The sequence below is a fragment of the Marmota monax genome, unplaced genomic scaffold, assembly GCF_021218885.2.
Source record: "Marmota monax isolate L192 unplaced genomic scaffold, Marmota_monax_Labrador192_F-V1.1 WCK01_AAM20220418_F8-fsc00336, whole genome shotgun sequence".
NCBI classification, from domain to species: Eukaryota; Metazoa; Chordata; class Mammalia; order Rodentia; family Sciuridae; genus Marmota; species Marmota monax.
Window position 1 is genome coordinate 740,931 of NW_026693839.1, and position 27,931 is coordinate 768,861.

General features: G+C 38.2%; 1 protein-coding gene across 7 annotated transcripts; it reads left to right on the forward strand.

The window, feature by feature from the left end:
- Positions 1–46: 46 nt before the first annotated feature.
- Rmi1 (RecQ mediated genome instability 1) lies at positions 47–27,570 on the forward strand. Of its 7 annotated transcripts, XM_058585010.1 has the most exons (6): positions 47–197; positions 5,954–6,019; positions 23,520–23,676; positions 24,539–24,716; positions 25,031–25,158; positions 25,667–27,570. In XM_058585010.1, the coding sequence occupies exon 6, from the start codon at positions 25,676–25,678 to the stop codon at positions 27,554–27,556; it is 1,881 nt and encodes a 626-aa protein (XP_058440993.1). In that variant the 5' UTR covers positions 47–197; positions 5,954–6,019; positions 23,520–23,676; positions 24,539–24,716; positions 25,031–25,158; positions 25,667–25,675; the 3' UTR covers positions 27,557–27,570. The 7 variants fall into 7 exon arrangements, with proteins under 7 accessions (XP_058440993.1, XP_058440992.1, XP_058440995.1 ...); XM_058585009.1 differs by lacking the exon at positions 23,520–23,676; XM_058585012.1 differs by lacking the exons at positions 24,539–24,716; positions 25,031–25,158.
- The last annotated feature ends 361 nt before the right edge of the window (positions 27,571–27,931 follow it).

Sequence of the window (27,931 nt, forward strand, 5' to 3'; positions counted from 1 at the left end):
GCGCACAGGCAGGGGGCGGCGAAGGGGCGTTTTCCAGCCCGGAGGGAGTCTTTTGGGGTTGGAGGAGGGGCGCGAGCGCGGGGCAAATCTGGCGGGAAAAGGCAAAAAAAAAAAAATTAGGTGGCGCGCTGTGGCGATTTCAGTTCTCAGGGCGCGGCCCAGGATCCGCTGTTGCACGAGGAAGGCAGAACGCCCAGGTCGGTGCTCGGCCCAGATCTATAACCCCCGTTTCTACAGTTCACACTTGCGTCTCCCTCCCTCCCTCCCTGGCTTTCTCCTCCCCTCCCCGGGCTGCCGGGCTGCGGGACCAGCTGCGCGGTGGTAAGTGCAACGCGCCTACGCCTCAGAGACCCGATGTTTGTAGCGGTCTACCGTGCCAGTCAGGCGCAGCCCGCGGTTCGCGGCCCGCTTATCTCTGGGGCGGGATCCGGGAAAACGCGCGGACAGCCTGGACTCTGGGAGGGCTGCTCAGGTTTCGCCCCGGAGTCAGTGCTCTCCGTTCTAATGAGACTTCTCGTTTCTTTCTTCTTTTTTATCTTAATGGGCCCTGTGATGCAGGTATTTGTAGTTTAGTCGTTGTAGTTTGAGAAAAACTTAAGTATTGTTCATCTGCTAAAATGCTAATCGCAAAATGTGCTGCAGACATCCGCATTCCGTTCATTCAACTCCAAAGCGCTTACCTTGAGTCATGGGATTGGGCAGTGATGAAAACACAAGTCCTCCTCCTCAAATAGCTCCTCCTCTGGCCTGTTCCGTTTACACTTGTTTTGTAAGACCCCTGCGCCAAGTTATGATGACTTATTTTGTTAAAACGCTTAAGGTCATGGGAAATCGTTAGCTCTGCTAGTACCTGGCTTTTCGCATGGTTGCTCAGCCTTCCATCTTCCACCCATCATTCCAAACGCAAGCTGAGCGTAAAGATTTTGTAATCTACCCATAAGGCTATATCTGCTATAGAAATACATGTGTGTGTACGTACAGAGAGAGAGAGAGAAGATTGTGTGGTAATGAATTTGTGCTGATTCGTTACTGCTATAACAGTTTCTTGAGTAATTTGCAACATACTTTTAGCAACATTCTTTTAAGTAGCTTTGTAGTAATTACTTTCGTCCATTATTTACTTGCATGATTAGGAAGAAAACTCTTGTTAGGACTTTTGAAGTACCAACATTTACATTCTCGGAAGATGCCTCGACAAAAACTATTAAGAACACAGCGTTTGGGGTTGTGCAGCTTCTAAAAGTCCTTAAATGTTAATGCAATTTTCAAATGCTCCCACCATGAAAAATGTATTTGTTAAAGAAGTAAAACTGAGCTCACATTTTAGTTAGAAAGTACAAAGTTAGGATTTTTGTTAAACCTTCACCCAAGAATTGATGAGTGTATGTAGGGGCTGGTAATACATTATGGAGATTTAATCTGCTAGTCAGGATTTGCAACATTTAGTTGAGTCTCACTAAAAATATGGGGTGTTTCACTAACACTAATAAGCACATATAAGAGAATTGTAATAATGATGCTTTTAAAAAAGTTAATAGTTTTGTTGCATCTATGTTATTCTGCCTTGATAAGCGGTGAAAAGTGGGAATCCAACGGAAGCAGCAAGCAGCTCTGGAGAGGGCCAGCTTCCTCCCAATACCACTGTCTTGACTAGACCATAATATGTCAACTTTCTTTAGATGCTATTGTGAGATTGTTATTTGGTCTTGCCTCCATTTGTCTTTCTTATCTCTTCTATTTGCTCTTTTTGTTTCCTCCTTAGATAACAGGAACTCGTCTTTTCTCCATCCTTTCATTTTTTATTTAAAATTGCGAGTTTTAACAGTATGAAACCTGTGCCCAGGACTGGCAGTATTTTCTTAGTGACAGAGCACTATCCCCAGCACCACAAACACAAAAATCTGTGCTCATTCAAAGACTTGTGATTCCATTTAATTCATTCAGTGGCTTCTGTCTGGTGTAATTGTTTGGAATAAATGGTGTAGTGATGATTTTGGGCCTTCAGTGATTTTAGAGATAGTATTAACTGTGGCCTTTATTTTAGTTAGGCTAATGTAATTGACATTATACACTAGCCAACTGGATTGTCATTTAAATATTTTTTATAACTACCATTTCCTGAATTCCCCATTATGTGCTAGACAGGGTGCAGTAATGTTTAATTACACCCTTTTGAATAAGTTGTGGTTATCTTTGGGGTTTGCTTTGTTTGTTTTATGGAGGAGAGAATTAAGACTAAGAAGGATCACAGTAGAATTGAGTTTCAGACTTTTATTCTGTCTTTTCCTACATTAAGTTATGGAGCATCTACAAAAAGCTCCTCTGATTGCTTTTCTGATTTTAGTCATTGTAGATTTTTTTCCTCTCTAATTTTTAGAGTACCTTCTCAGAATTCCAAAATTATTATGAAATCATCCCCCCAAAATTAAGACACAGACTTACATTTGTTTTTTTAGATGAAGGTAATGGACACATAGAATGGATTTAAATATTTTTATTGTTGCTGGGCCTGGTGGTACACACCTTTATTCCAGTAAGAGGCTGAGGCAAGAGAATTGCAAGTTTGAGGTCAGCCTTTGCAATCTAGCATGACCCTGACTCAAAATTAAAAATTAAAAATGATTGGGGATATAGATCAATAGCAGAGTGCCCTTGGCTTCTACTCCCAGTAGCAAAAAACAAAAACAAAACTGAATTAAAAAAACAAACAAAAAGAAGTTAAGTGTTTTTAAATTTTAGTTATTGATTGAATGCCACATACTATATCCAAAAGGATGGTAGCTTTTTCTGTTTTTAAAATTGGGTGAGTGAGGCTGATTGAATTAATCTGTAAGTCAACCTTATAGATTGACTTTTTTTTTTTTTTTCTGGTACACAATTTAAAAGATATCTTTTCCAAATTTATTTTTATCTTGTGCAGTGGATGAAGATCAGAAGCTATTCTTTGTGTATCAGCAGATGGGAAATTGTGCTGCCCTAGCTAACCTCTCTTTTGAGCTGCTACTAGCTGCTGTGACTGTGGGTGCTCAGTTTCTCAAGAAGGGAAGGGATGAAAACCTTAAGAATTCTCTGAAGGACTAGATGCTAGTAATACAATTTACCAAATGATTAAGGTTCTCATTTATTGAATCCCAGTCTAAACCGTGTAATGTAACCAGCATGGTGGTGCATGCCTGTAATCCCAGCAACTGGGAAGGCTGAGGCAGAAGGGTTGGAAGTTTGAAGCCATCCTCAGCATTTAATGAGACCCTGAGCAATTTGGCGAGACCCTGTCTCAAAATGGCGATGTAGCACAGTGGTAGACAGTGGTAGAGTGCCCTGGGTTCAATGCTGGAGATGGGAGCGGAGCCGGGTGGGGTGGGGTGGCATAATATAGATCCTGTGTGTTAAAAGTTTTTTGTTGTTGTTTTTTCATTACCCTAGTACTAGGGGTTGAACTCTAGGCCTGGCACATGCCAGGTAAGTGCTCTACTGCTGTGTTATACCATAAGCCTTTTTAAGTTTTATTTTGAATCAGGATCTCACTATTGCTGAGGCTGGCCTCATATTTAGTGATCTTCTTGCCTCAGTGTCCTGAGTAGCTGGGATTATAGGCATGCTCCACTGCCTCAATTAAACATTTTAACAAACATTTCTTTGTAATCCAAAGGAAAGAGTCCTATTTTTTAATCATCTTTTTATTAAAATTCTGATATGTTATATGGACTATATATGTGTTCTGGATTAATCATACCTTCTACTTTGCTGAGGTGAAAAACTCTGTGTAACAGACATGCATTTAGCAGTCTATCCCCCACCCCCACCCCCAAGTTCTTGACTTTTTGGTAAAATATTTGAGAATAGCTGTATTTTGAGTGCTTGTACAATGTATCACTCATAACATTTGCTTGTGTTTTACTAATGTCCTGTTTTTTCTTTGTTTGTTTATGATAACATTACTATCAAGTTATGGTATGTCAGTTGAGATTACAGAAGTATTGAGATTCAAATCTGGAGGGCAGTACTTGGAATTATTATTTAGGACTGGCACACATTAACAGAACAATTTAGTTCATATGGTTTAATGAACAGTGTTTTTTAGAATTTGATCTACTTGTCAGCTGAAAGGAGTTTTGTTACTTTGTGTCTTCAGTAGCACATACTGGGAAATGCATGTTTCAAATTAAAACAAAAATTGACATATAAGCATTAAAATGTCAGTTTATAATATTTTGAAAAATATAAAAATTATTCTATGTGGCATTTTAGTCTTACAGAGAAAGGAAAAATACTGTTTAGCTATAACACTGTTGTTTTGACACTATCACAAAGGTAAAAGTAAGTAGAAGTTTTTAAGTTTTTTATTTGACTTTGTAAATGAAAGAATTTAGAGTATGCTAGGTAAGGTTATTATTTACATGAAGTCTGACATACTGATGGCATCTGTTGTTACACTTTTGTACATGTACTCAATACACAGTGTAACAATCCTTATCTTTAATTCTCTGTTTATACTCTGTTTGTTTTAATAATAGTGTGATACTCTTATAAAAATGACCATTTATTTGGATTTTTATCTAAGGGACTGGGTATACTTTCCCTTTGTGCTTAAGTAAATACAGTCTGGAAAAAGGTATAGGAATAGAAATGAACAGGATTTAAGTTCTAGCTCTGTGTCTACTGATCTTTATGCCTTAATCTTTGTACCTCAGTTTCATCATCTGTCAGGCAGATGGTAATATCTTGTCTATTGCAGATTATTATTTTGAGGGTTAGATAATGCTGCAGATATAAGTATTTTGAAAAAAATTAAAATCTTAAAACTAAGAGCTTTGAATTTATTTTCAGCAAATCCTTATCTTTAATTCTCTGTTTATACTCCTGTACCTGCTGGAATATAGGACTGATATCTCTGAAGTTATCCTTTTCATTTCATTTTTTGTCTAACCTTGACCTTTTCTATTCACAATTAGTCTTTCTTCCTTTCTTGCTAGTTCCTGCCTCCTTCTAAAAATCTAAACACTATCATCTCATGGTATTTAATAGGGTCATGTGGAAAATAGCATTTGTGTTACTTGGCTGCAAATAATAACTTAGGGGCATATATTCTATTCAGAATGATGTATAGGATAAAATATTATCCAAGCATTTTAGCTGTAATTATGCATTTATAATTCACTGAGACAATTTATAACTCTGCTGAATTTGTACTTTGTTCTCCTTTCAGTTTACTTGATGACCATAATCACATTACCACAACATCTTTGAAAATTAGACTAGGTTCATTTGCCAGCACTGTGGTGTTTAAATTTTAGTGGAGGAAATAAGTACCATATTGAATCAGGGCAGCTAAGGGCTATAGATCTAGCTTAATTTTTGAGATTAAAAAAATTACAACAGGGCTGGGGTTGTAGCTCAGTGGTAGAGCGCTCGCCTAGCACGTGCAAAGCCCTGGGTTCGATCCCCAGCACCACATAAAAATAAATAAATAAAATAAAGGTATTGTGTCCAACTACAATTAAAAAAATAAATATAAAAAAATATAACAGGTGCAATTAAATTGCACTTTGAAATCTTAGGTCACATGAGTACAGATCTCAGTATTGAGGAAAAGGTATTTCCAAGCTATGACATGGAATCATGTTGAGCGGTTTTAACATGCCCTTATTAAAATCTTTTTTTCCCCACATTTTTATTGGTGCATTATAGTTGTACATACTGATGGCATTTGTTGTTACACTTTTGTACATGTACTCAATACACAGTGTAACAACATAATTTGGCCAGTATCACTTCTCAGCGTTTCCCTGATCCCTCCCCACCTCCCACCCCTTGGTCCCTTTCCTCTACTGATGTCCCTTTGATTTTTATGATATCTGCCCCATCTTTCTTTTCCTTTTCCACTTCTAGCTTCTGCATATTAGCATACCTTTATTGTAATTAATTTCATATTTTGGTGTTGGTTTTGTTTTAGGTCTCACGTTTTGGTGAAGCATTCATCTGGTTTTGGTTTATACAATTTGAGACTATTTTTTAATAGGTGAGTTTAACCTATTATGTTCATTATTGTTGCTGACAGATTTGGACTGTTTCTATTTATAGCACTTATCCACTCTTTGTGCCTTTTCTTGAATTGTTTTCTTCTGTTTTCCTTAGCTAGTGTGAAAGGTAGTTAATTATATTTCTCTTCTTTTGATGTTTACCTTTAGTTTTTCTATTGGGCCATAATTTACACTCAATAAAATTTATACTCTGGTGTAAGTTCTGTAAGTTTTGATAACACATGTACCTGTAGTCAGTGTAACTACCACAATAACAGTTCCATTGACCCCAAAATTTCTTTGTGTCCCTTTCCACACTCCAAGCCTTTGGCAACCATTAAATTGTTTTTTGTTTTTGTAGTGTTACATATTCCAGAATTTCTTATAAATGAAATTATATATTCTTTGGCTTCATTTACTGCATTTGTGTTTTTGTGTGCATTAATACTTTTTTTTTTTTTTTTTAATTACTAAGTAGTATTTTACTATTTGGGTATACCATGCTTTGTTATTTATTTGCCAGTTGAAGTACATGTTTCCAATTTCTGTGTTTATGAATAAAGTTACTATAAATGTTCACAGTCAGGATTTTTTTGGGGTGGAGGTGGTGGTACCAGGAATTGAACTCAGGGGCACTCAACCACTGAGCCACTTCCCCAGCCCTATTTTGTATTTTATTTAGAGACAGGGTTTCACTGAGTTGCTTAGTGCCTCACATTTTGCTGAGGCTATCTTTGAACTTGCAATCCTCCTATCTCAGCCTCCCAAACCTCTGGGATTACAGGCATGTGCCATAGCATCCGGTGCCCACAGTCAGTTTTTTTTTGGAGGTGGGGAGGGCCAAGGATTGGATTCAGGGACACTCAGCCACTGAGCCTTATCTCTATTTTGTATTTTATTTAGAGACAGGGTCTCAATGAGCTACTAAGCACCTCTCTCTGTTGCTGAGGCTGACTTAGAACTCATGATTCTTCTCTAGCCTCCCAAGCCACTTGGATTACAGATGTGCTCAACAGTCATGTTTGTATTGAATGTATTATTTATTTTATTTATTTGTATTATTTATTTTATTTGGTGCCAGGGATTGAACCCAGTGATGCTTAACCCCTGAACCATATCCCTAGCCCTTTTGACACAAGTTGATCAATTTTGTTGCCCAGTACCTTCCCTATTTTATTTTATTTAGAAACAAAGTCTCATTGAGTTGCTTTAAGACCTCGGGAAGTTGCTGAGGCTGGCTTTGAACTCTGATCTTCCTGCTTCAGCCTCCAGAGCTACTGGGATTACATGTATGTACCACTGTGCCCAGCTTCATAATTTTGGCTATCTAATATGTGCATAGTGGTATAACATTGTGAATTTAATTTTCCATTTCTCTACTGTATTTTATTTAGAGACCTTGTCTCTAAATAAAATAATATTGAACATCTTAAGTTGGGCATGATGGCATGTGCCTATTGTTCTAGCTACTCAGGATGGCTTGAGCTCTGGAGTTTAAGACCAGCCTGGGCAATGTAGCAAGTGCCTATCTCCATAATCAAAAACACAAGAGAGAGAAAGAACAGGCAAGCACATATGTTTTTATTGTCACATTGTAACTATAAAATTTGTGGAGAGCTGGAGTTGTAGTTCAGTGGTAAGAGTGCTTGCCTGGCATGTGTGAGGCACAGGCTTTCTCAGCACCACATAAAAATAATCAAATAAAATAAAGGTGTTTATCTACAACTAAAAAAAAATAGTGGAATCCATTGTGATATATTTGTGTATATACACAAGTTGGTCAATTTCATTATCCAGTTCCTTCCCTATTCCCTCACTCTATCCTCTCCACTACTGATCTCTCTTCTATTGTCATGAAAATTCCCTCTGTCCTCTCTCTTCTCTAGCTTTTGCATAAAAGAGAAAACATTTGACCCTTGATTTTGAGTTTGGCTTATTTCATGATATATTCCAGTTCCATCCATTTACCTGCAAATGACATAATTTTGTGCTTTATGACTGTATAAAATTCCATTATGAGTACTAGACTGGTTCTGTAACTTGGCTATTGTGAATTGTGGTGGCATAAACCTGTATGCATATATGCTATAGTATGCTGATTTTAATTCTTTTGGATAAATGCTGAGGAGTGAGATCTGGGTCATGTGGTGGTTCCATTTCTAATCTTTTGAGGAACCTCCATTACTGATTTTGGTAGTGGTTGTACTAATTTACAATTCCACCAGCACTGTATAAATGTTCCTTTTCCCCCACATTCTTTCTAGAATTTTTTATTGTATGTATTTTTGATGATTGAGAGCCTCTATTCATGTGTTTGTTTGCCATGTACATATTTTTGTGTGTGAAATATGTGCTCAAATCTTTTGCTGATTTTAAGATTTTTGTTTTCTTACTAAATTTTAAGAATTCTTTACATAGTCAGGATGTAAGTCTAGCCTCTGTTTCTCCCAAACTGTGGTAGCGTGTGTGTCTTTTTATAGTCTTATCTATGTTTCACAGAGATGTTTTGTATATGTTGTAAGATAAGGTCTGTTTAAAGTCTTTAGCATGTAATATCATTTGTTGAAAAGAAGACTATACCTTTCCCATAGTCAGCCACTATTGTCAAAAATCATTTGACCAGACACATGAGGGTTTATTTCTGGGCTCTCTGTTGTGTTCCATTGGCCTACAGGTCTCTCTTATACTATTTTTCCTTGTTTAAACTATGTGCCTTTTATTTCTTTCTGTTGCCTTATTGTTAGTACAGTGTTGAAATACTGACAGTAGACATCCTTGCTTTGTTAAGTTTATGATCTTTATTTTATTTATTTATTTATTTTTGGTATGAGGGACTTAACCCAGGGATGTTTAACCACTGAGCCACATCCCTAGCTGTTTTTATGTTTTATTTTGAGACAGGACCTTGCTAAGTTGCTTAGGGCCTCATTAAATTGATGAGGCCGGCTTTGAACTTGCAGTCCTCCTGTCTCAGTCTCCCCAAGTCATTGGGATTATAGGTATGTGCTACCATGCCCAGCAATACCTTTTAAGTTTTAAACACATATACTCTTGTGCTATTTTGTTCATTGCTAGTAGCAGTAATGAAGAACTTAGAAAGATGGAAGATAAAGTTAAGAAAATTTTCATCTACATCATAAACAACTAGAAAAATGAGAAGTTATACTCCATTTATGTATGATATGTCAAAATGTATTCTGTCATGTATAACTAATTAGAACAAATTTTTAAAAATTTGAAAAAAAAACTTTTGGGGGGGGGTACCAGGAATTGAACACGGGGGCACTCAGCCACTGAGTCATATCCCCAGCCCTGTTTTGTATTTTATTTAGAGACAGGGTCTCACTGATTTGCTTAGCGCCTCGATTTTTGCTGAGGCTGGCTTTGAACTCACCATCCTCCCAAACTGCTAGGGTTACAGGCACGCACCACTTCTCCCAGCAATAAAAAAAAAGTCTAAACATTAAAATCAGTGCAAAGAAATCACTGAAACCTAGACGATAGAAGAAATGTGTTATACATAAATCATTTAAATATCAAATTTTAAAGTGTTCCCCCCCCCCCCCGCCATATTGGGGGATTGAGGGGTTGGGGATTTAGCTGGGTGGCAAAATGCTTGCCTAGCATGTATAAGACCCTGAGTTCTGTCTTTGGCCCTGAAAAAAAAACTGGAAAAAAACCAAGGTTAACAGCATAGGGAATTGAACCTAGGCATGCTCTACCACTGAGCTCCACCGCAGACCTTTTTTAAAAAAGTTGTTTTTTTGTTTTTGTTTTGTTGTTGTTGTTGTTTGTTTGTTTGTTTTAGGCAGGATCTTGAAGTAGCTGAGCCTGGACTTGAACTTTCGATCCTCCTGCCTTTGTTACAGGTGCACAGGTTAAAGCATTTTGAAAAAGACATCCCTTGCTCCCCACTACTATAAGCATTTCAAGTGGATTCTATTTTGTATTTACTGTGATATCTCTGAAAACCAGGCATAGATTTCTGCTTCTTGTTTTTCAGTTTTAGTTTTTCTGTTGACTTTTACCTTAGAGATGAGGATTTGGTCTCACCTATCTTTCTCACTGTCCTTCATCTCCATCCTCACACATGGTCATGTTAAAATTTTTGTCTGATTAGTATTTAGAGTGTGTATTATTTATGACTACATATATGATGCCTACAACTAGGTCATGTTGTATATAAATAGTGCTGTATCTCTTCTCTACAACCTTTGTTTTTCTCTTGAGTTATCTTGCTTTATTTTCAGAGGAAATAAATATAAATACAATATTCTATATATTATCAACCTCCGAACTATTTTGGTTATTTAAATCTCCTCTCTACATTGAGAGGCATCAGTGTTCCAGTGTCACAAAAGAGTAAATCAAGAAAAATGATTATGTGAAAACCTGAATATAGTGGTCTTACACAGTTTCATCTTGTTGAAAAAATAATCTATCCTGAAGCCCTCTGACTGTTTGTCCTTATATTCCTTAAATACCCTTCACCATGTTTTACCCTTCTTTTGTGTAAGACCTCATGTGTTCTTCTTTCTTGATTTATTTCTTTGTTATGTTAGGGCACATCTTCTATAATTGAGACAATGATGGGGTGACCAAATGTATTTCACTGTCATAATTGATAGATACTTTGCCTAGGTGAAGAATTATTGGTTAGAAATTATTTTCATTCAGAAATTTGAAATAATTGCTTATTTACCTGCTAGCTAATACTGAGAAGCATAAAGCCATTTTCATTTTGTGGGCTCTCAGTGTTACCTATTTGTTGTGTTTTCCCGCTCAGAGAGCTGTAGAGTCTTTATCCCTGTATTCTAAAATTTTGTAATGATATTCTTTGTGTTGGTTCCTTTCTATTTGGAAACTCTTGTCTTTATGTTCTGGACAATTTATTTTTTATTATTTTCTCCTCCTGCCCCCCCCCTTTTTTGAACGCCTACTTTATTAAGACTTTCTGGGTTTCCTTTTTGTTTTTGTCTTTCCTTCTGTGTACCATAGATTTCTTTGTACTAGTGTTTTTGCTTTTGGAGATTTTTATAACTTTATGTTCCATTTATTCTACTGAGTTTATAACTTTTGTCATTTTAAATTTCTCAGTTTTTTTTGGTCCTATTCCTTGTTACAGCATACTACTCTTAATTAATGAATATGATATCTTACCTGCCTGAGGATATTATTAATGATAGCTATTTGAAGTTTTCATCTCCATAATCAATTCATTGCATTTTTCTCTGATATAGTTTCTTATTAGATAACTTGTCATAATTAAGAGTGGGAAACTAGAAAGCTGATTGGAACTCTGGATCTGGATGTGGTCTCAAGATGGGCTGTTTAAGGGCTGGGGTTGTGGCTCAATGGTAGAGCACTTGCCTAGCATGTGTGAGGCACTGGGTTCAATTCTCAGTACCACTTATAAATAAATAAATAAATAAATAAATAAAAGTCCATCAATAACTAATAAAAAATTTTTAAATGGGCTGTTTAATTGGAAATCTTTCATGTTAGTATCTTTAGGTCTTTTCTGTTGGTGATAAGATTGCCCAGAGAAAGATTTTTCAGTCTCTTTCTTGGAGAAAATAGGACTAGTCACTGATACTTCTTGAAGCTTTGTGGATGAAGAGAGTGTTATATGTTCAGCATTCAGTATTTAAGAATTTATTAAGTATTTAAGTATTTTAAAACAAGTGATTCTCCGTGTTTTCAGTATGCTTGTGTCTACTTTCAGCTTTACTCTTATTGTCTCCAGGCTAGAGACCATCTCTTTTTCCTTTCCAGAAAGTAGAAGTCTAAGTTTCTGACATGTGCTAGTGTTGGCCACAATTTAAAATGTCTTCTTCCAATCAAATCTATTTTTAGACTCTTCTTTTGTCTTCCAGAGTACTTGTATTGCCTTTTGTGGGTTCTGGGAGTTTTTTGTTGTTGTTGTTTTGTTTTGTTTCTTATGTATTTATTTTTATTTGTTTATTTATTTATTTATTTATTTAAATTTTTTATTGTTGGTTGTTCAAAACATTACAAATTTCTTGACATATCATATTCCACACTTTGATTCAAGTGGGTTATGAACTCCCACCTTCACCCCATACACAGATTGCAGAATCACATCAGTTACATATCCATTGATTTACATATTGCCATACTAGTGTCTGTTGTGCTCCGCTGCCTTTCCCATCCTCCACCCTCCCCCCTCCCCACCTCTCCCCTCCCCTCCCCTCCTCTCTCTCTACCCCCTCCACTGTATAACCCTGAGGGTCTCCTTCCATTTCCAAGCAATTTCCCTTCTCTCTCCCTTTCCCTCCCACGTCTCATCCCTGTTAAATGTTAATCTTCTTCTCATGCTCTTCGTCCCTACTCTGTTCTTAGTTACTCTCCTTATATCAAAGAAGACATTTGGCATTTGTTTTTTAGGGATTGGCTAGCTTCACTTAGCATAATCTGCTCTAATGCCATCCATTTCCCTGTAAATTCTATGATTTTGTCATTTTTTAATGCAGAGTAATACTCCATTGTGTAAAATTGCAACATTTTTTAAATCCATTCATCTATTGAAGGGCATCTAGTTTGGTTCCACAGTCTTGCTATTGTGAATTGTGCTGCTATGAACATGGATGTAGCAGTGTCCCTGTAGCATGCTCTTTTTAGGTCTTTAGGGAATAGACCAAGAAGGGGAATAGCTGGGTCAAATGGTGGCTCCATTCCCAGCTTTCCAAGAAATCTCCATACTGCTTTCCAAATTGGCTGCACCAATTTGCAGTCCCACCAGCAATGTACAAGTGTACCCTTTTCCCCACATCCTCGCCAGCACTTGTTGTTGTTTGACTTCCTAATGGCTGCCAATCTTACTGGAGTGAGATGGTATCTTAGGGTGGTTTTGATTTGCATTTCTCTGACAGCTAGAGATGTTGAGCATTTTTTCATGTACTTGTTGATTGACTGTATGTCCTCCTCTGAGAAGTGTCTGTTCAGGTCCTTGGCCCATTTGTTGATTGGGTTGTTTGTTCTCTTATTGTCTAATTTTTTGAGTTCTTTGTATACTCTGGATATTAGGGCTCTATCTGAAGTGTGAGGAGTAAAGATTTGTTCCCAGGGTGTAGGCTCCCTATTTACCTCTCTTATTGTTTCTTTTGCTGAGAAAAAACTTTTTAGTTTGAGTAAGTCCCATTTGTTGATTCTAGTTATTAACTTTTGTGCTATGGGTGTCCTATTGAGGAATTTGGAGCCCGACCCCACCGAATGTAGATCGTAGCCAACTTTTTCTTCTATCAGACGGCGTGTCTCTGATTTGATATCAAGCTCCTTGATCCATTTTGAATTCACTTTTGTGCATGGCGAGAGAAAGGGATTCAGTTTCATTTTGTTGCATATGGATTTCCAGTTTTCCCAGCACCATTTGTTGAAGATGCTATCCTTCCTCCATTGGATGCTTTTAGCCCCTTTATCAAATATAAGATAGTTGTAGTTTTGTGGATTGGTTTCTGTGTCCTCTATTCTGTACCATTGGTCCACCCACCTGTTTTGGTACCAGTACCATGCTGTTTTTGTTACTATTGCTCTGTAGTATAGTTTGAAGTCTGGTATCGCTATACTGCCTGATTCACACTTCCTGCTTAGCATTGTTTTTGCTATTCTGGGTCTTTTATTTTTCCATATGAATTTCATGATTGCTTTCTCTATTTCTACAAGAAATGCCCTTGGGATTTTGATTGGCATTGCATTAAACCTATAGAGAACTTTTGGTAATATCGCCATTTTGATGATGTTGGTTCTGCCTATCCATGAACAGGGTGTATTTTTCCATCTTCTAAGATCTTCTTCTATTTCTCTCTTTAGGGTTCTGTAGTTTTCACTGTATAAGTCTTTCACCTCTTTTGTTAGGTTGATTCCCAAGTATTTTATTTTTTTTGAAGATATTGTGAATGGAGTGGTTGTCCTCATTTCCATTTCAGAGGATTTGTCGCTGATATACAGGAATGCCTTTGATTTATGCATGTTGATTTTATATCCTGCCACTTTGCTGAATTCATTTATTAGCTCTAATAGTTTCTTTGTAGAGCCTTTTGGGTCTGCTAGGTATAGAATCATATCATCTGCAAATAGTGATAATTTAAGTTCTTCTTTTCCTATTTTTATGCCTTTAATTTCTTTCGTCTGTCTAATTGCTCTGGCCAGTGTTTCGAGAACTATGTTGAACAGAAGTGGAGAGAGAGGGCATCCCTGTCTTGTTCCAGATTTTAGAGGGAATGCCTTCAGTTTTTCTCCATTCAGAATGATGCTAGCCTGAGGCTTAGCATAGATTGCTTTTACAATATTGAGGTATGTTCCTGTTATCCCTAGTTTTTCTAGAATTTTGAACATAAAGGGATGCTGTACTTTGTCGAATGCTTTTTCCACATCTATCGAGATGATCATATGGTTCTTATGTTTAAGTCTATTGATGTGGTGAATAACATTTATTGATTTCCGTATATTGAACCAGCCTTGCATCCCAGGGATGAATCCTACTTGATCATGGTGCACAATTTTTTTGGTATGTTTTTGTATCCGAGTGGCCAGAATTTTATTGAGGATTTTTGCATCTAGGTTCATTAGAGATATTGGTCTGTAGTTTTCTTTCTTTGAAGTGTCTTTGTCTGGTTTAGGTATCAGGGTGATGTTGGCCTCATAGAATGAATTTGGAAGTTCTCCCTCTTTTTCTATTTCCTGAAGTAGCATGAAAAGTATTGGTGTTAGTTCTTCTTTAAAGGTTTTGTAAAACTCTGCTGTATACCCATCCGGTCCTGGGCTTTTCTTAGTTGGTAGTCTTTTGATGGTTTCTTCTATTTCCTCAATTGATATTGGTCTGTTTAGGTTGTCTATATCCTCCTGACTCAATCTGGGCAGATCATATGACTTAAGAAATTTATAGATGCCTTCACTATCTTCTAATTTATTGGAGTATAAGGATTCAAAATAGTTTTTGATTATCTTCTGTATTTCTGAAGTGTCTGTTGTGATATTGCCTTTTTCATCCCGTATGCTAGTAATTTGAGTTCTCTCTCTTCTTCTCTTTGCTAGCATGGCTAAGGGTCTGTCGATTTTGTTTATTTTTTCAAAGAACCAACTTTTAGTTTTGTCAATTTTTTCAATTGTTTCTTTTGTTTCGATTTCATTAATTTCAGCTCTGATTTTAATGATTTCTTGCCTTCTACTTCTTTTGCTGTTGTTTTGCTCTTCTTTTTCTAGGATTTTGAGATGAAGTGTGAGATCATTTAATTGTTGGTTTTTTCTTTTTTTAAGGAATGAACTCCAAGCAATGAATTTTCCTCTTAGAACTGCTTTCAATGTGTCCCATAGATTCCGATATGTTGTGTCTGTGTTTTCATTTATCTCTAAGAATTTTTTAATTTCCTCCTTGATGTCTTCTATAACCCATTGATCATTCAGTAACCTATTGTTCATTCTCCAAGTGATGTATGCTTTTTCCTTCCTTCTTTTATCGTTGATTTTCAGTTTTATTCTATTATGATCAGATAAGATGCATGGTATTATCTCTACTCCTTTATATTGTCTAAGAGTTGCCCTGTGATATAATATATGATCTATTTTTGAGAAGGATCCATGTGCTGCTGAGAAAAAAGTGTAACTGCTTGATGTTGGGTGGTATATTCTATATATGTCAATTAAGTCTAGGTTATTAATTGTGTTATTGAGTTCTATAGTTTCCTTATTCAACTTTTGTTTGGAAGATCTGTCCAGTGGTGAGAGAGGTGTGTTGAAGTCTCCCATGATTATTGTATGGTGGTCTATTAGACTCTTGAACTTGAGAAGAGTTTGTTTGACGAACATAGCTGCACCATTGTTTGGGGCATAAATATTTATGATTGTTATGTCTTGTTGGTGTATGGTTCCCTTAAGCAGTATGTAGTGTCCCTCTTTATCCCTTTTGATTAACTTTGGCTTGAAATCTATTTTATTTGATATGAGTATGGACACTCCTGCTTGTTTCCGAAGTCCATATGAGTGATATGATTTTTCCCAACCTTTCACCTTCAGCCTATGTATGTCTTTTCCTATCAAATGCGTCTCCTGTAGGCAGCATATTGTTGGGTCTTGTTTTGTGATCCATTCTACTAGCCTGTGTCTCTTAATTGGTGAGTTTAAGCCATTAACATTTAGGGTTATTATTGAGATATGGGTTGTTCTTCCAGCCATATTTGTTTATTTCTGTTACTAAACATGGTTTGTTTTCCTCTTTGATTATTTTCCCCCCCTTTACTGTCCTACCTCCCACTGTTGGTTTTCATTGTTATTTTCCATTTCCTCTTCCTGTAATGTTTTGGCGAGGATGTTTTGAAGAGATGGTTTTCTAGCTGCGAATTCTTTAAACTTTTGTTAATCGTGGAAGGTTTTAATTTCATCTTCCATCCTGAAGCTTAATTTCGCTGGATACACAATTCTTGGTTGGAACCCATTTTCTTTCAGTGTTTGAAATATGTTATTCCAGGATCTTCTAGCTTTCAGAGTCTGTGTTGAAAGATCAGCTGTTATCCTGATTGGCTTACCCCTAAATGTAATCTGCTTCCTTTCTCTTGTAGCTTTTAAAATTCTCTCCTTATTCTGTATGTTGGGCATCTTCATTACAATGTGTCTAGGTGTGGATCTCTTATGATTTTGCACATTTGGCGTCCTGTAGGCTTCTAGGATTTGGGATTCTGTCTCATTCTTCAAGTCTGGGAAGTTTTCTTGTATTATTTCATTGAATAGACTGCTCATTCCTTTGGTTTGGAGCTCTGTACCTTCCTGTATCCCAATGACTCTTAAGTTTGGTCTCTTAATGTTATCCCATATTTCTTGGATGTTCTGCTCATGGTTTCTTAACAGTCTTGCTGAGCTGTCTATGTTCTTTTCCAGTTGAAATACTTTGTCTTCATTGTCTGATGTTCTATCTTCTAAGTGTTCTACTCTGCTGGTAGTATTCTCCATTGAGTTTTTAAGTTGGTTTATTGCTTCCTGCATTTCTAGGGTTTCTGTTTGTTTGTTTTTTATAACCTCTATCTCCCTGTAAAGTTGATCCTTTGCTTCCTGCATTTGTTTGCGTAATTCATTGTCGAAGTGATCTTTCATTGTCTGATTTTGCTGTCTAATGTCTTCCTTGATACTCCAGATCATCTGAAGCATGTATATCCTGAATTCTTTATCTGACATTCCATCTGCTGCAGCTGTTACCTCTTCTAAAGTTGCATTGACCTGCATTGCTTGTGGTCCTTTCTTTCCTTGTCTTTTCATACTGCTTGCGTTTCTTTCCTGCAGGCGCGGGCGGCGGCTCTGCTCTCTCCTTATTCCAATTGGGGTGTCGTGACTACCACGCCGGCAGGTCACTGGGCCTGTTCTGGGCGCTGGCGGCGGCTCTGTTCTGCCCCTACTCCAATTGGGGTGACGAGTGTACCACGCCGGCAGGCCACCGGGCCTGATCCGCCGGTCGGTTGCAGGTTTGCCTACCCTGCAGGCACGGGCGGCGGCTCTACTCTGCCCCTACTCCAAATGGGGTGACGTGTCTGTCGTACCGGTAGGCCACTGGGCCTGTCCCGCTGGTCGGTCGCAGATCTGCCCACCTTTCGGGCATGGGTGGTGGCTCTGCTCTGCCCCTACTCCAATTGTGGTTTCGTGACTACCCCGCCGGCAGGTCGCTGGGCCTGTTCCTGGCACGGGTGGCGACTCTGCTACCACGCTGGCAGGCTCCTGGGCCTGATCCGCCGGTCTGTCGCAGGTCTGCCTACCTTGCAGGCGCGGGCGGCGGCTCTGCTCTGCCCCTCCTACCACACCTGCGGACCGCTGTGCCTGATCTGCAGGTTGGTCACAGGTCTGCTCACCCTGCGGGCACGGGTGGCGGTTTCGCTCCGCCCCCACTCCAATTGGGGTCACGTGACCACCACACCGGCAGGGCCTGATCCGGGCGTGGGTGAAGGATCTGCTCTGCCCCTACTCCAGTTGGGGTGACGTGTGTACCACGCTGGCAGGCCGCTGGGCCTGACCCGCCAGTCTGTCACAGGTCTGCTTACCTTGCAAGTGCGGGTGGCTACTCTGCCCTGCCCTTCCTACCACGCCCGTGTACCACTGGGTCGCGGGTCTGCCCACCTTGTGGGCGCGGGTGGCGGCTCCGCTCCGCCCCCTCTCCAATTGGGGTCACGTGGTCACCACGCCGGCGAGCCGCTGGGCCTGCTCAGGGCACTGGCAGCGGCCCGGCTCCTCCCCTCTGGCTCGAGGACAAATCGAGAGAGACTCGGGTGTCTGTGCCTCACCCCCCCTACCAGGAGACCAACTGTTTCTGTCGCCGCTGGTATTGATGAAGTTCTCTCCTCCGACGCTTTCTGATGACATCAGATCTCTGCCATGTTGGTATCCTATGCGAATGGCAGCATTTCGTTCCCCTTGCCGGGCAACCAAAGCAACGGGTGAGTCCTGACCGGCCCTCAGCAGGACCCCGACCGAGAAGCAGTTTCCGCGGGCTCCTAGCCCTGGGCCAGGGCAGTTCCGGGAGCCGGAACTCGGCCGCAGCCTCCGCAGGCTCCCCAGCCCTGGGCCAGGGCGGTTCCGGGAGCCGGAACTCGGCCGCCCCGCGCTCGGTGCTCGCTCCGATAAGAGCAGGCACTAAGAAGCACCCAGGCACTGAGCCCGAGCAATCTGTCTGCAAGCCACAGGCGAATGGAAGCCTGAAATTACCTGTTCTATGGCTGAATTAGCTGCGGTCAGTCGAAAACAGGGATGGTGACGTCAGCTTTCCAACATGGTGGCCGCTGGCCTCCTCTGTGGTCTGACCGGTGTGGAGAACCGAGATGGACCGCTTCCTTCCCCCGTCTCGAACCCAGAATTCAGCTGTGAGTAGGGTGCTTGCACAGCTGGCAGAAACTGCAGTGCTGTATCCCTGCGTCGCTATCTCCTCGTTTCCCAGCGCGCGCTGTAGACTCTAGCCGCGGGGCGATTTGCTGAATAAGCAGTGTTACCCTCCGTGCGACAAACCTCTCGCGTTTGAGTCCCCGTAGCTGATCCTCGTGCGATGGAAATCCTTCCTCCAGGTTCCGGAGCACCCCACTATTGCTGGAAATTCCTAACAAGATAGCCTTTAGCCGTCCTGACTTGTCATACTCCCACACAGTGAAGCAGCACACGGGGGCAATGCACTCCCCTCGCCGCCATCTTCCTCTCTCCTTATTTATTTATTTTTATGTGGTGCTGAGGATTAAACCCAGGTTAGGAAGTTGATAACTAGGCGAGCGCTCTACTGCTGAGCCACAACCCCATCCTGGGTTTGAGGTTTTTTTAAGCCATCCTTAAAACCAGTTTAACATTCAACTTTCTGATGCCTGCTAAGTTATGTACCACTTACTTATTTGTATTTGGCTTCCAAGATTTGTTGACATTGTTTCATTCTTAGGTTTTTCTTCCCCTCTGAACTCAGGATTAAACCCAGGATCAACTTGTACATACTAGACAAGCTCTCTACCACTGAGCTACATCCAGAGCCCTTATTTTCTATTTTGATACAGGGTTATGCTAAGTTTTATGACTTTTTAAAAATTCATTTTGGCCAAGAGTGATGGAACATGCCTATAATCTCATCTATTCCATCTACTCAGGAGGCTGAGGCAAGTTTGAGGTCAGCCTTGGTAGCTTGGCAAGATCCTATCATAAAGGGTTATAGCTCAGTGGTAGAGCGCTTGCCTAACATGTGTAGCATGTGTGAGGCACGGGGTTTGATCCTCAGAACAATATAAAAATAAATAAAATAAAGGTATTGTGTCCATCTACAATTGTATGTATATATATATATATATATATATATATAGAGAGAGAGAGAGAGAGAGAGAGAGAGAGAGAGAGAGAGAAGGAAAGGAAAAAAAAAAAAACCCTGTCATAAAATTTAATGAAAGGGTTAGGGATGTAGTTTAGTGGTAGAGTGCCCCTGAGGTTTAAACCCTAGTACCAGGAAAAAAAATTCATTTCGCATGGAGTTTTAGGGTGTTTATAAATGTTTTCCCAATACTCGTCATCCTTACCACAAACACATTTTATATTTTTCTGTAAAATTCCAAACTTACTATTTTTATTATCCTCTTTGGCAAAATGAGAATACCTTAATTTCCTTGTGAATTCTTTTTCTCATTTTCTACATTTTTATTAACTAGAATTTTACATCTAGCTTATTGGCTCTTAAGATACTTTTTTCTTATATCTGTAATGTTTTCATTTGCCACACTATATTTAAGGGGATTTGATTTTAGAAAATGCTGATTAGTAATATTGGGCTTTTCAACCTAGAAGGTCATTTTTTTTTTTAAACTTTAAAATAAAGTTTCAACCATTATCTTTTTTTTTTTTTGTACCAGGGATTGAACCCAGGGGTGAGCCACATTTTTAATTTTGTATATATACATGTATTTTGACAGGATCTTGCTGAGTTCCTTAGGGCATCGCTAAGTTGTTGAGGTTAGCTTTGAACTCCAGATCCTCCTGCCTTAGCCTCCTGAGTTGCTAGAATTATAGGCATGTGCCATCACACCTGGCTCAACCATTATCTTTTTATTTTTCTTTTTGCCATATTGGGGATTGGAGCCCAGGGTTTTTGCACATACTAGGTAGGTACTCTACTACTAATCCATGCCCCTAGCCCTTCAGTCATTATCTTTTAAAAAATATCTCCTTCACTGCTAGTTTCTTCTTCTAAAGCTGTAATTATTTCACTGTTGGAACCTGTCTTCACTACTTCTTAGCTTTCCCCCGCCTCTTTGCTTAATTTATTAATCTTTCTTTCTTTTTTTTTTTTTTTGGTACTGGGGATTGAACCCAAGGCCTTGGGCATGCAAGGCAAGCACTCTACCAACTGAGCTATATCCACAGCCCTATTAATCTTTCTTTGTAGTGTGTTTCAGGTACTTTCCAATGCATAAATTCTCTATTTGTCTTTAGTATTCTCTTTAAGAGTCTTAATTTTAGGGCTGGGGTTATGACTCAGTGGCAAAGCACTTGCCTTGTACATGTGAGGCACTGGGTTCTATCCTTAGCACCACATAAAAATAATAAACAAAATAAAGATACTGTGTCTATGTATAACTAAAAATATTTTTTTAAATTCTTAATTTTAAATTTTTTTCTTTAGGTTTGAATTCTCCTGCTTGTATCTGCTGCTGTGGCCAATGATTATGATTACAATTTTCCTGGAGTATATAATTTTGGTTTGCTGGCTCATGTTGAATAGAAGTTTTTCCACTTTGGTTTGGGAGTTTTCTTAGTTTGGTACTGGCTCTATGTTGGTTGTTTTATTAGGGATTTTTATTTTTATGAATAGCCCAATTCTGAACCATCCTGTATATGTTATGTACCCTCATACATGCTATGCAAGCCCAGTTTCTATCCTCCAGGTGCCTCTGTTTCTTCTACAGGCCACAGGTACGTTTTGGGTAGGATGTTGTTTTCCATCAATTCCAGCAAGACTTCCGTTCCGGTTTTGGTTTTTTTGTCCTGTGCAAGGTATGCTGGACGTTGGAGCTTTAGTGACACTGTTTTTTATCTAAGTCCCCTCCCTATTCCCAGTGGGCTGCATGGTTTTAGTGTCCATTACCACTCTTGAAATATCTCCTCTGTTCCTGACAATGAAGATTTTGCTCTTGTTATTGAATGTAGCCATGTACTTGAATTTTTATGTTTCTTTTATGTCCTTCTGGGGGACGAAGTTTTATGTTTCTCATATGTCTTTCTGGAGGTCCTTCATGAATACACATATAATTAAGAATATGATTATTTTTCTGTATTTCATGTACAAAAGTTAGCATACTGTATAACCTGTTTTATGTTTTACTTTTTGTGACAATCGGGTATTTTCATTTGATAATTCAGGGAGCTGATTTAAAGACTCTTGGTTTCTTTGTTACAGAGACTTGTCAATTTGACACTATATCGTTTCTTATCTTTTTTTGTCTCCTCTCCCAGTTGCTTACAGTGTTGAGAATTGAATCCAGGGCATTCTACCACTGAACTACTCCCTAATTCTTTTAAATTTTAATTTTGACAAAGGGTCTTACTAATTTGCTGAAGCTGACTTTGAACTTGTGATCCTCCTCCCTCAGCCTCCCAGGTAGCTGGGATTATAGGCATGTACCAGTGTGCCTGCCTCCAACCCTTTTTTTTTTTTTTTTTGGTATCAGGGATTAGACCCAGAGACTCTTAACCACTGAGCCACATCTCAAGCCTTTTTATTTTTTATTTTGAGATAGGGTCTTGCTGAGTTGTTGTGACTAGCTCTGACCTTTGCTCCTCCTGGCTCAGACCCCTAAATTGCTGGCATTACAGGAATGTAGCACTACGCCCAGCTTTATTTTCTGTGATGGGGCAAGGTCTTGCCAGTTCTGCCAGGCTGGCCTTGAACTTTGAATCTTTCTGCCTTAGTCTTTCTAGTAGCTAAAATTATGGGCATGTGCTACCCACCCTCAACTTCACGTTGATTTTCATCACAACAGGAAAAGATCTTCTTACTTTTGAATTTTTCCATTGATTTCATATAGAATTAAAAAAAATATATATATATACATTAAACATATATATGTGTGTGTATATGTATATACATATATATATGCTCTTAATCATTTTCTTCAATATAAAGATTCACCAGTTCCATAATTAAAATGACCTAATGTCCCTTATTTATTTATTTATACAGGGGATTGAACTCAGGGGTGTTTTACCACTGAGGTACACCTCCAGCACCTCCCTCCCCTTTTGTTTAAACATTTTCTTTTGTAGATGGACACAATATCTTTTTTTAAATTTTTTTGTGTGGTGCTAAGGACTGAACCCACAGTGTCTCACTATGTTGTATAGGGCCTCTCTGATTTGTTGTGGCTGGCCTTGAACTTTCGATCCTCCCACCCCATCCTCCTGAGCTGGGATTATAGGCATGCGCCACTGTCACTAGCCATCTCTATAAATTTTAATAGTTTATTAAATTAATAATAATTCATTCTATGGGTTCCTGAGAGCTATGTGATTATATATCCTCTTTTATGGGTCTTTAAAAAAAATTTTAGTGATAACAAGGACTTATCTGGCATTTACTTGTGCTAGGACAGAAATATAGGACAAAAGAATAATTTAAAGGCAATGATAAGGAGTCCATGTCACTGAGAAATATGAGAAGATGTTTGGCAGTTTTAGCATCAAGAATAAACTGAAGTTTTAGTTTTCTCTCTTTGCATTTGTCAGGGGTGTATTATACTTCTTTCAGTTGTTCTTACAGAGATACAGTATAAAATAGTTTTGTTGCTACGGTATAGCTTAAGGTGAGTTAAGCTAGCATTTTCAGAGTTCAAGCTCCTAAAATCTCAGGTAGGTGTATTATTTTCTTGTTTAAAACCTTATGAAAAAGTGTTAGTTTACTAATTTCAGTGACATCTAGAATTTTATCCAGTGTAGAAACTGGTTATACAATCTAAAATACAAATAACTAAGGGTTTTTTGTTTGTTTGCTAGGATTGAACCCAGGAGCATCTGAGCTCCCCAGCCCAGGATTTTAATTTTATTTGGTACTGAGTCTCAGTAAGCCAGGCTGGCCTTAAACTTGAGATCCTCCTGCCTCAACGTGCAGAGTAGCTGGTATTATAGGCATGTATCATCACACCTGGCTATAGTAGGTATTTTAATAATATAGTTTACATTCCCTAGGTCTTACTATGTGCCAACTGCTGCTTTTTCTATATTAATTTAATGTCCATAGCAAATCTAAAAAGAAAATGCTATTATTATTATTTTACAAATCAGATAAGTAGGATACCTTGAAGTTGAACAACTTGATCACAGAATTTATAAGTGAAAGATTATCTGGTACTACAGTTATACTGAGAATTACTGCTTGTGTCCTCCTATCTTTAATTTTTATGAGGTAAGTATAGAAATTAGGAAACAGGCTAAGAAAGAATACCTTTCTCATAGTCACTTATTTCTGTTTCTCTCACTCCAGCTTCATGTTTTTATTTTGTGTAGCCTCTGTTCTACCCTGAATGATAACAGGATTCCCAAGAACCGTACTATCAAATTCTTGCACCCATGAAATTAGGCCCGCAATTCTTTCTACAGTTTCATCTTTTTTTTTTTTTTTTAATAATAGGGATTGAACTCAGGGGCACTCGGCCACTGAGCTACATCCCTAGCTGTGTTTTGTATTTTATTTAGACACACAGGGTCTCCCTGAGCTGCTAAGCACCTTGCTGAGGCTGACTTTGAACTCATGATTCTCCTGTCTCAGCTTCCCAAGCCACTGGGATTACAGGGATGAGCCATTGTGCCTGGCTCAGCTACATTTTATAACCCTTACGTGCTAATTGTCTTACCTCTCAAGGCCATTTCTGAGCAGTAGAGGGTTTGAGTACTCTATTGAACTACCAGTTCTCAATCCTGTTATCAAATTCTGTGCTGCTTTTCCAAGTTAGTTTTCTTACAGATAGATTAAAACTTAAATAAATTCTCTCTCTTAAATATCTTCATTTTCCCAGGTATACATCTATAATTCCAGCATCTTGGAAAGCTGAGGCAGAAGGATTATGAGTTCAAAGTCAGCCTCAGCAATTTATTGAGGACCTAAGAACTTAGCAAGACCCTGTCTCTAAATAAAATGTAGAAAATGTCTGGGGATGTGGCTCAGTGGTTAAGCGTCCCTGGGCTCAATTCCAGGTATGAAAAATAATCTTCATTTGTAGGAGACATAAATTCAACTTTTGTGAATACTTGATGGATTAATACTTACTGTTTTGCTTATTTGCCTGACAGGGCTACTGAGAATGTTTAGTGAAACAAATAAGATGTTTTATATCAGCTCAGTCTGCTGTTATTTTTCTTGTTAAAGAACTTATAAAAAAGTATCAGTTTACTAATTTCAGTGAAGTCTAAGACTTTATCCAATGTAGAAACTGATCATACAGTCTAAAATAAAAATAACTATAGGTTTTTTTGTTATAACTTTATTCTTTTTTTTTTTTTTGAGACAGGGTCTCATTAAGTTGCTATATCCCCAGGTTTTTTTTACTTTTTTGAGACGACATCTTGCTAAGTTGCCCAGGTTGGCCTTGAACTTGGTATCCTCCTGTTTAAGCCTCCCTGGTAGCTGGGATCACAGGTATGCACTCCTACATCTGGATCATGTAATTCTTTTTTTTTTTTTTTTTTTTATAGTAGATGAACACAATACCTTTATTTTATTTTATGTGGTGCTGAGGATAGAACCCAGTTTCTCACATGTGCTAGGCAAGTGCTCTACCAACTGAGTTATAACCCCAACCCATGGATCATGTAATTCTTAATGCTATAAGATAGATGTTGTCATTGACACTTTATAAATGAAACATCTGGGTTAGAAAAATTATGAAACTTAATTTAGATCATATAGCTCTAATTTGACAGCTTTCAACCTTAAGTATATCTGTCTCAAATGTTTTGCTTTTCTCATTATACTATCAGATTATTCTGATATTTGAATTTGATGAGTAGAAATTCAAAGATTTATAGGATGTTAGAGAAAAATAGAAAAGATATATTATTTATATGTATTTGTACATTTTAGAGAATAGTAGTAGCTGTAATTAAATGTACTATATTATCATAATATTTAATTTTTTTGTTTTCAGGTAACAGAAATGAGTGTAACTGGTATTGCTTCAAGAGTTGAAACCTGGCTGTTAGCTACGTGGCATGTTAAAGTACCTCTAATGTGGCTGGAAGCTTGTATTAACTGGATCCAAGAAGAAAGTAATAATGTTAATTTGAGTCAGGCACAAATAAACAAACAAGTATTTGAGCAATGGCTACTTACTGATCTGAGAGATTTGGAACATCCTCTTTTACCTGATGGCATTTTAGAACTTCCAAAAGGAGAATTGAATGGATTTTATGCTCTACAGATTATTTCCTTGGTTGATGTAAGTCAACCTGCATATTCCCAGGTACAGAAGTTGAGAGGAAAGAATACAACTAATGATTTAGTTACTGCTGAAACACAAGTTACCCCCAAACCTTGGGAAGCAAAGTCTTCACGAATGTTGATGCTGCAGCTAACTGATGGAATTATACAATTGCAGGGAATGGAATACCAGTCTGTTCCAGCTCTTCATAGTGATCTTCCTCCAGGTACAAAAATTTTAATTTATGGAAACATTTCTTTCCGTCTTGGTGTTCTCTTGTTGAAACCAGAAAATGTAAAGGTTTTGGGAGGTGAAGTAGATGCTCTTTTAGAAGAATATGCACAAGAAAAAGTACTTGCAAGATTAATTGGGGAACCTGATCCCGTTGTTTCAGTCATACCAAATAATTCTTGCCAAAACATCCCCAGAGTTACAGATGCTCTAGATCCTGCCTTAGGACCTTCTGATGAAGAACTCTTGGCAAGTCTTGATGAAAATGATGAACTTGCAGCAAATAATGACACCTCCTTGGAAAGGTGTTTCAATACAGGTAGTTCCTCAAATACTATTCCCACAAGACAACCAGGTATTGAGCCAGGATTTGTTGTTTCTCCTAGACCAAAGGAGAAACCACCAAACCAATCTGTGCATTTCACTGATGGGGAAGTAGATGACTTTTCACTGGAGGAGGCCTTGCTTTTAGAAGAAACTGTCCAGAAAGAACAAATGGAAACTAGAGAATTGCAGACATTGACTTTGAACAGAAACAAAGATGAAAACATAGAGAGATTTTCACATAAACCTAATACTCTGCATGACTGTTCTTTGATTTACAAACAAGAAAATAGTAAATGGAATGAAGAACATTTATCTAAACAAGGGACTCATGAAGATAGGTGTTTTGGTAGTCCTTCTGCTAGAGACAAAAACAGCAGTGTTTTTTTGGATCATTGTAATGTGTCCTTAGCCCATGATTTTACAAGAAAAGATAAAAACTCAGAGACAGATTATAAAATAAAACAAATCATCAGCCGTTCAAGTAGCTATTCCTTAAATGATAAAATATTAAGTAAAGAACTGGTCAATGATGTATTGAAAAAAAGCTCACAAATTTCTAATGAAAATGGTTACCATTTACATACCTGTTCTTTACGTTCCTCAGAGACTAGCACTGATTTTTTTACTGGCATGGATTTGTATTCACCACCTTTTATCTATTTGTCTGTTCTAATGGCTAACAAACCAAAGGAAATTACTACAGTGAAAATCAAAGCATTTATTGTAACTTTAACTGGAAATCTCTCAAGTTCTGGTGGCATTTGGAATATAACTGCAAAGATTTCTGATGGTACTGCATACCTCGATGTAGACTTTGTAGATGAAATACTTACTAGTTTGATAGGGTTTTCCGTACCAGAAATGAAACAGTTAAAAAAAGATCCTCTTAAATACCAAAAGTTCCTAGAAGGTTTGCAGAAATGTCAGAGAGATCTAATAGATTTGTGCTGTCTAATGACTATTTCATTTAATCCTTCCTCGTGTAGAGCAGTGGTACTTGCATTACAAGATGTTAATATGGAACACCTTGAGAACCTAAAGAAGCGGTTGAATAAATAATTTACTAAAATATATTGCATGCTTTTTTGTTGTTTCGTTTTTTTAAGACAGTGTCTTGCAGTGATGTCCAGACTGCCCTCAACCTCATGATCCTTACCCATAGACCCCTGAGTAGCGAGGATTATAGGATTGGGCTACTGTACTCAGCCTTAAAACAGTATTTAAGGACATTCAAAACAAGGAAATATTTAGAATTTATTCACAATTTTATTTTTGAAACTTTATTTTTATAGAAAGAAAAAGTGAAGTTTCATAGCGTATTTCAGTTTAAAATATTTAATCATGTTTGTTATATGTGTAGGGTTTTTTAAACATGAATTTTTTATAGTATAATTCGGTGACTCACTATTAATAAGTTTTTTTAAAATTAGTGGA

What these genes read in the sequence shown, in the direction of transcription:
- Rmi1 (XM_058585010.1), top strand. Translation starts at nt 25,676, where the DNA reads ATGAGTGTAACTGGTATTGCTTCAAGAGTTGAAACCTGGCTGTTAGCT.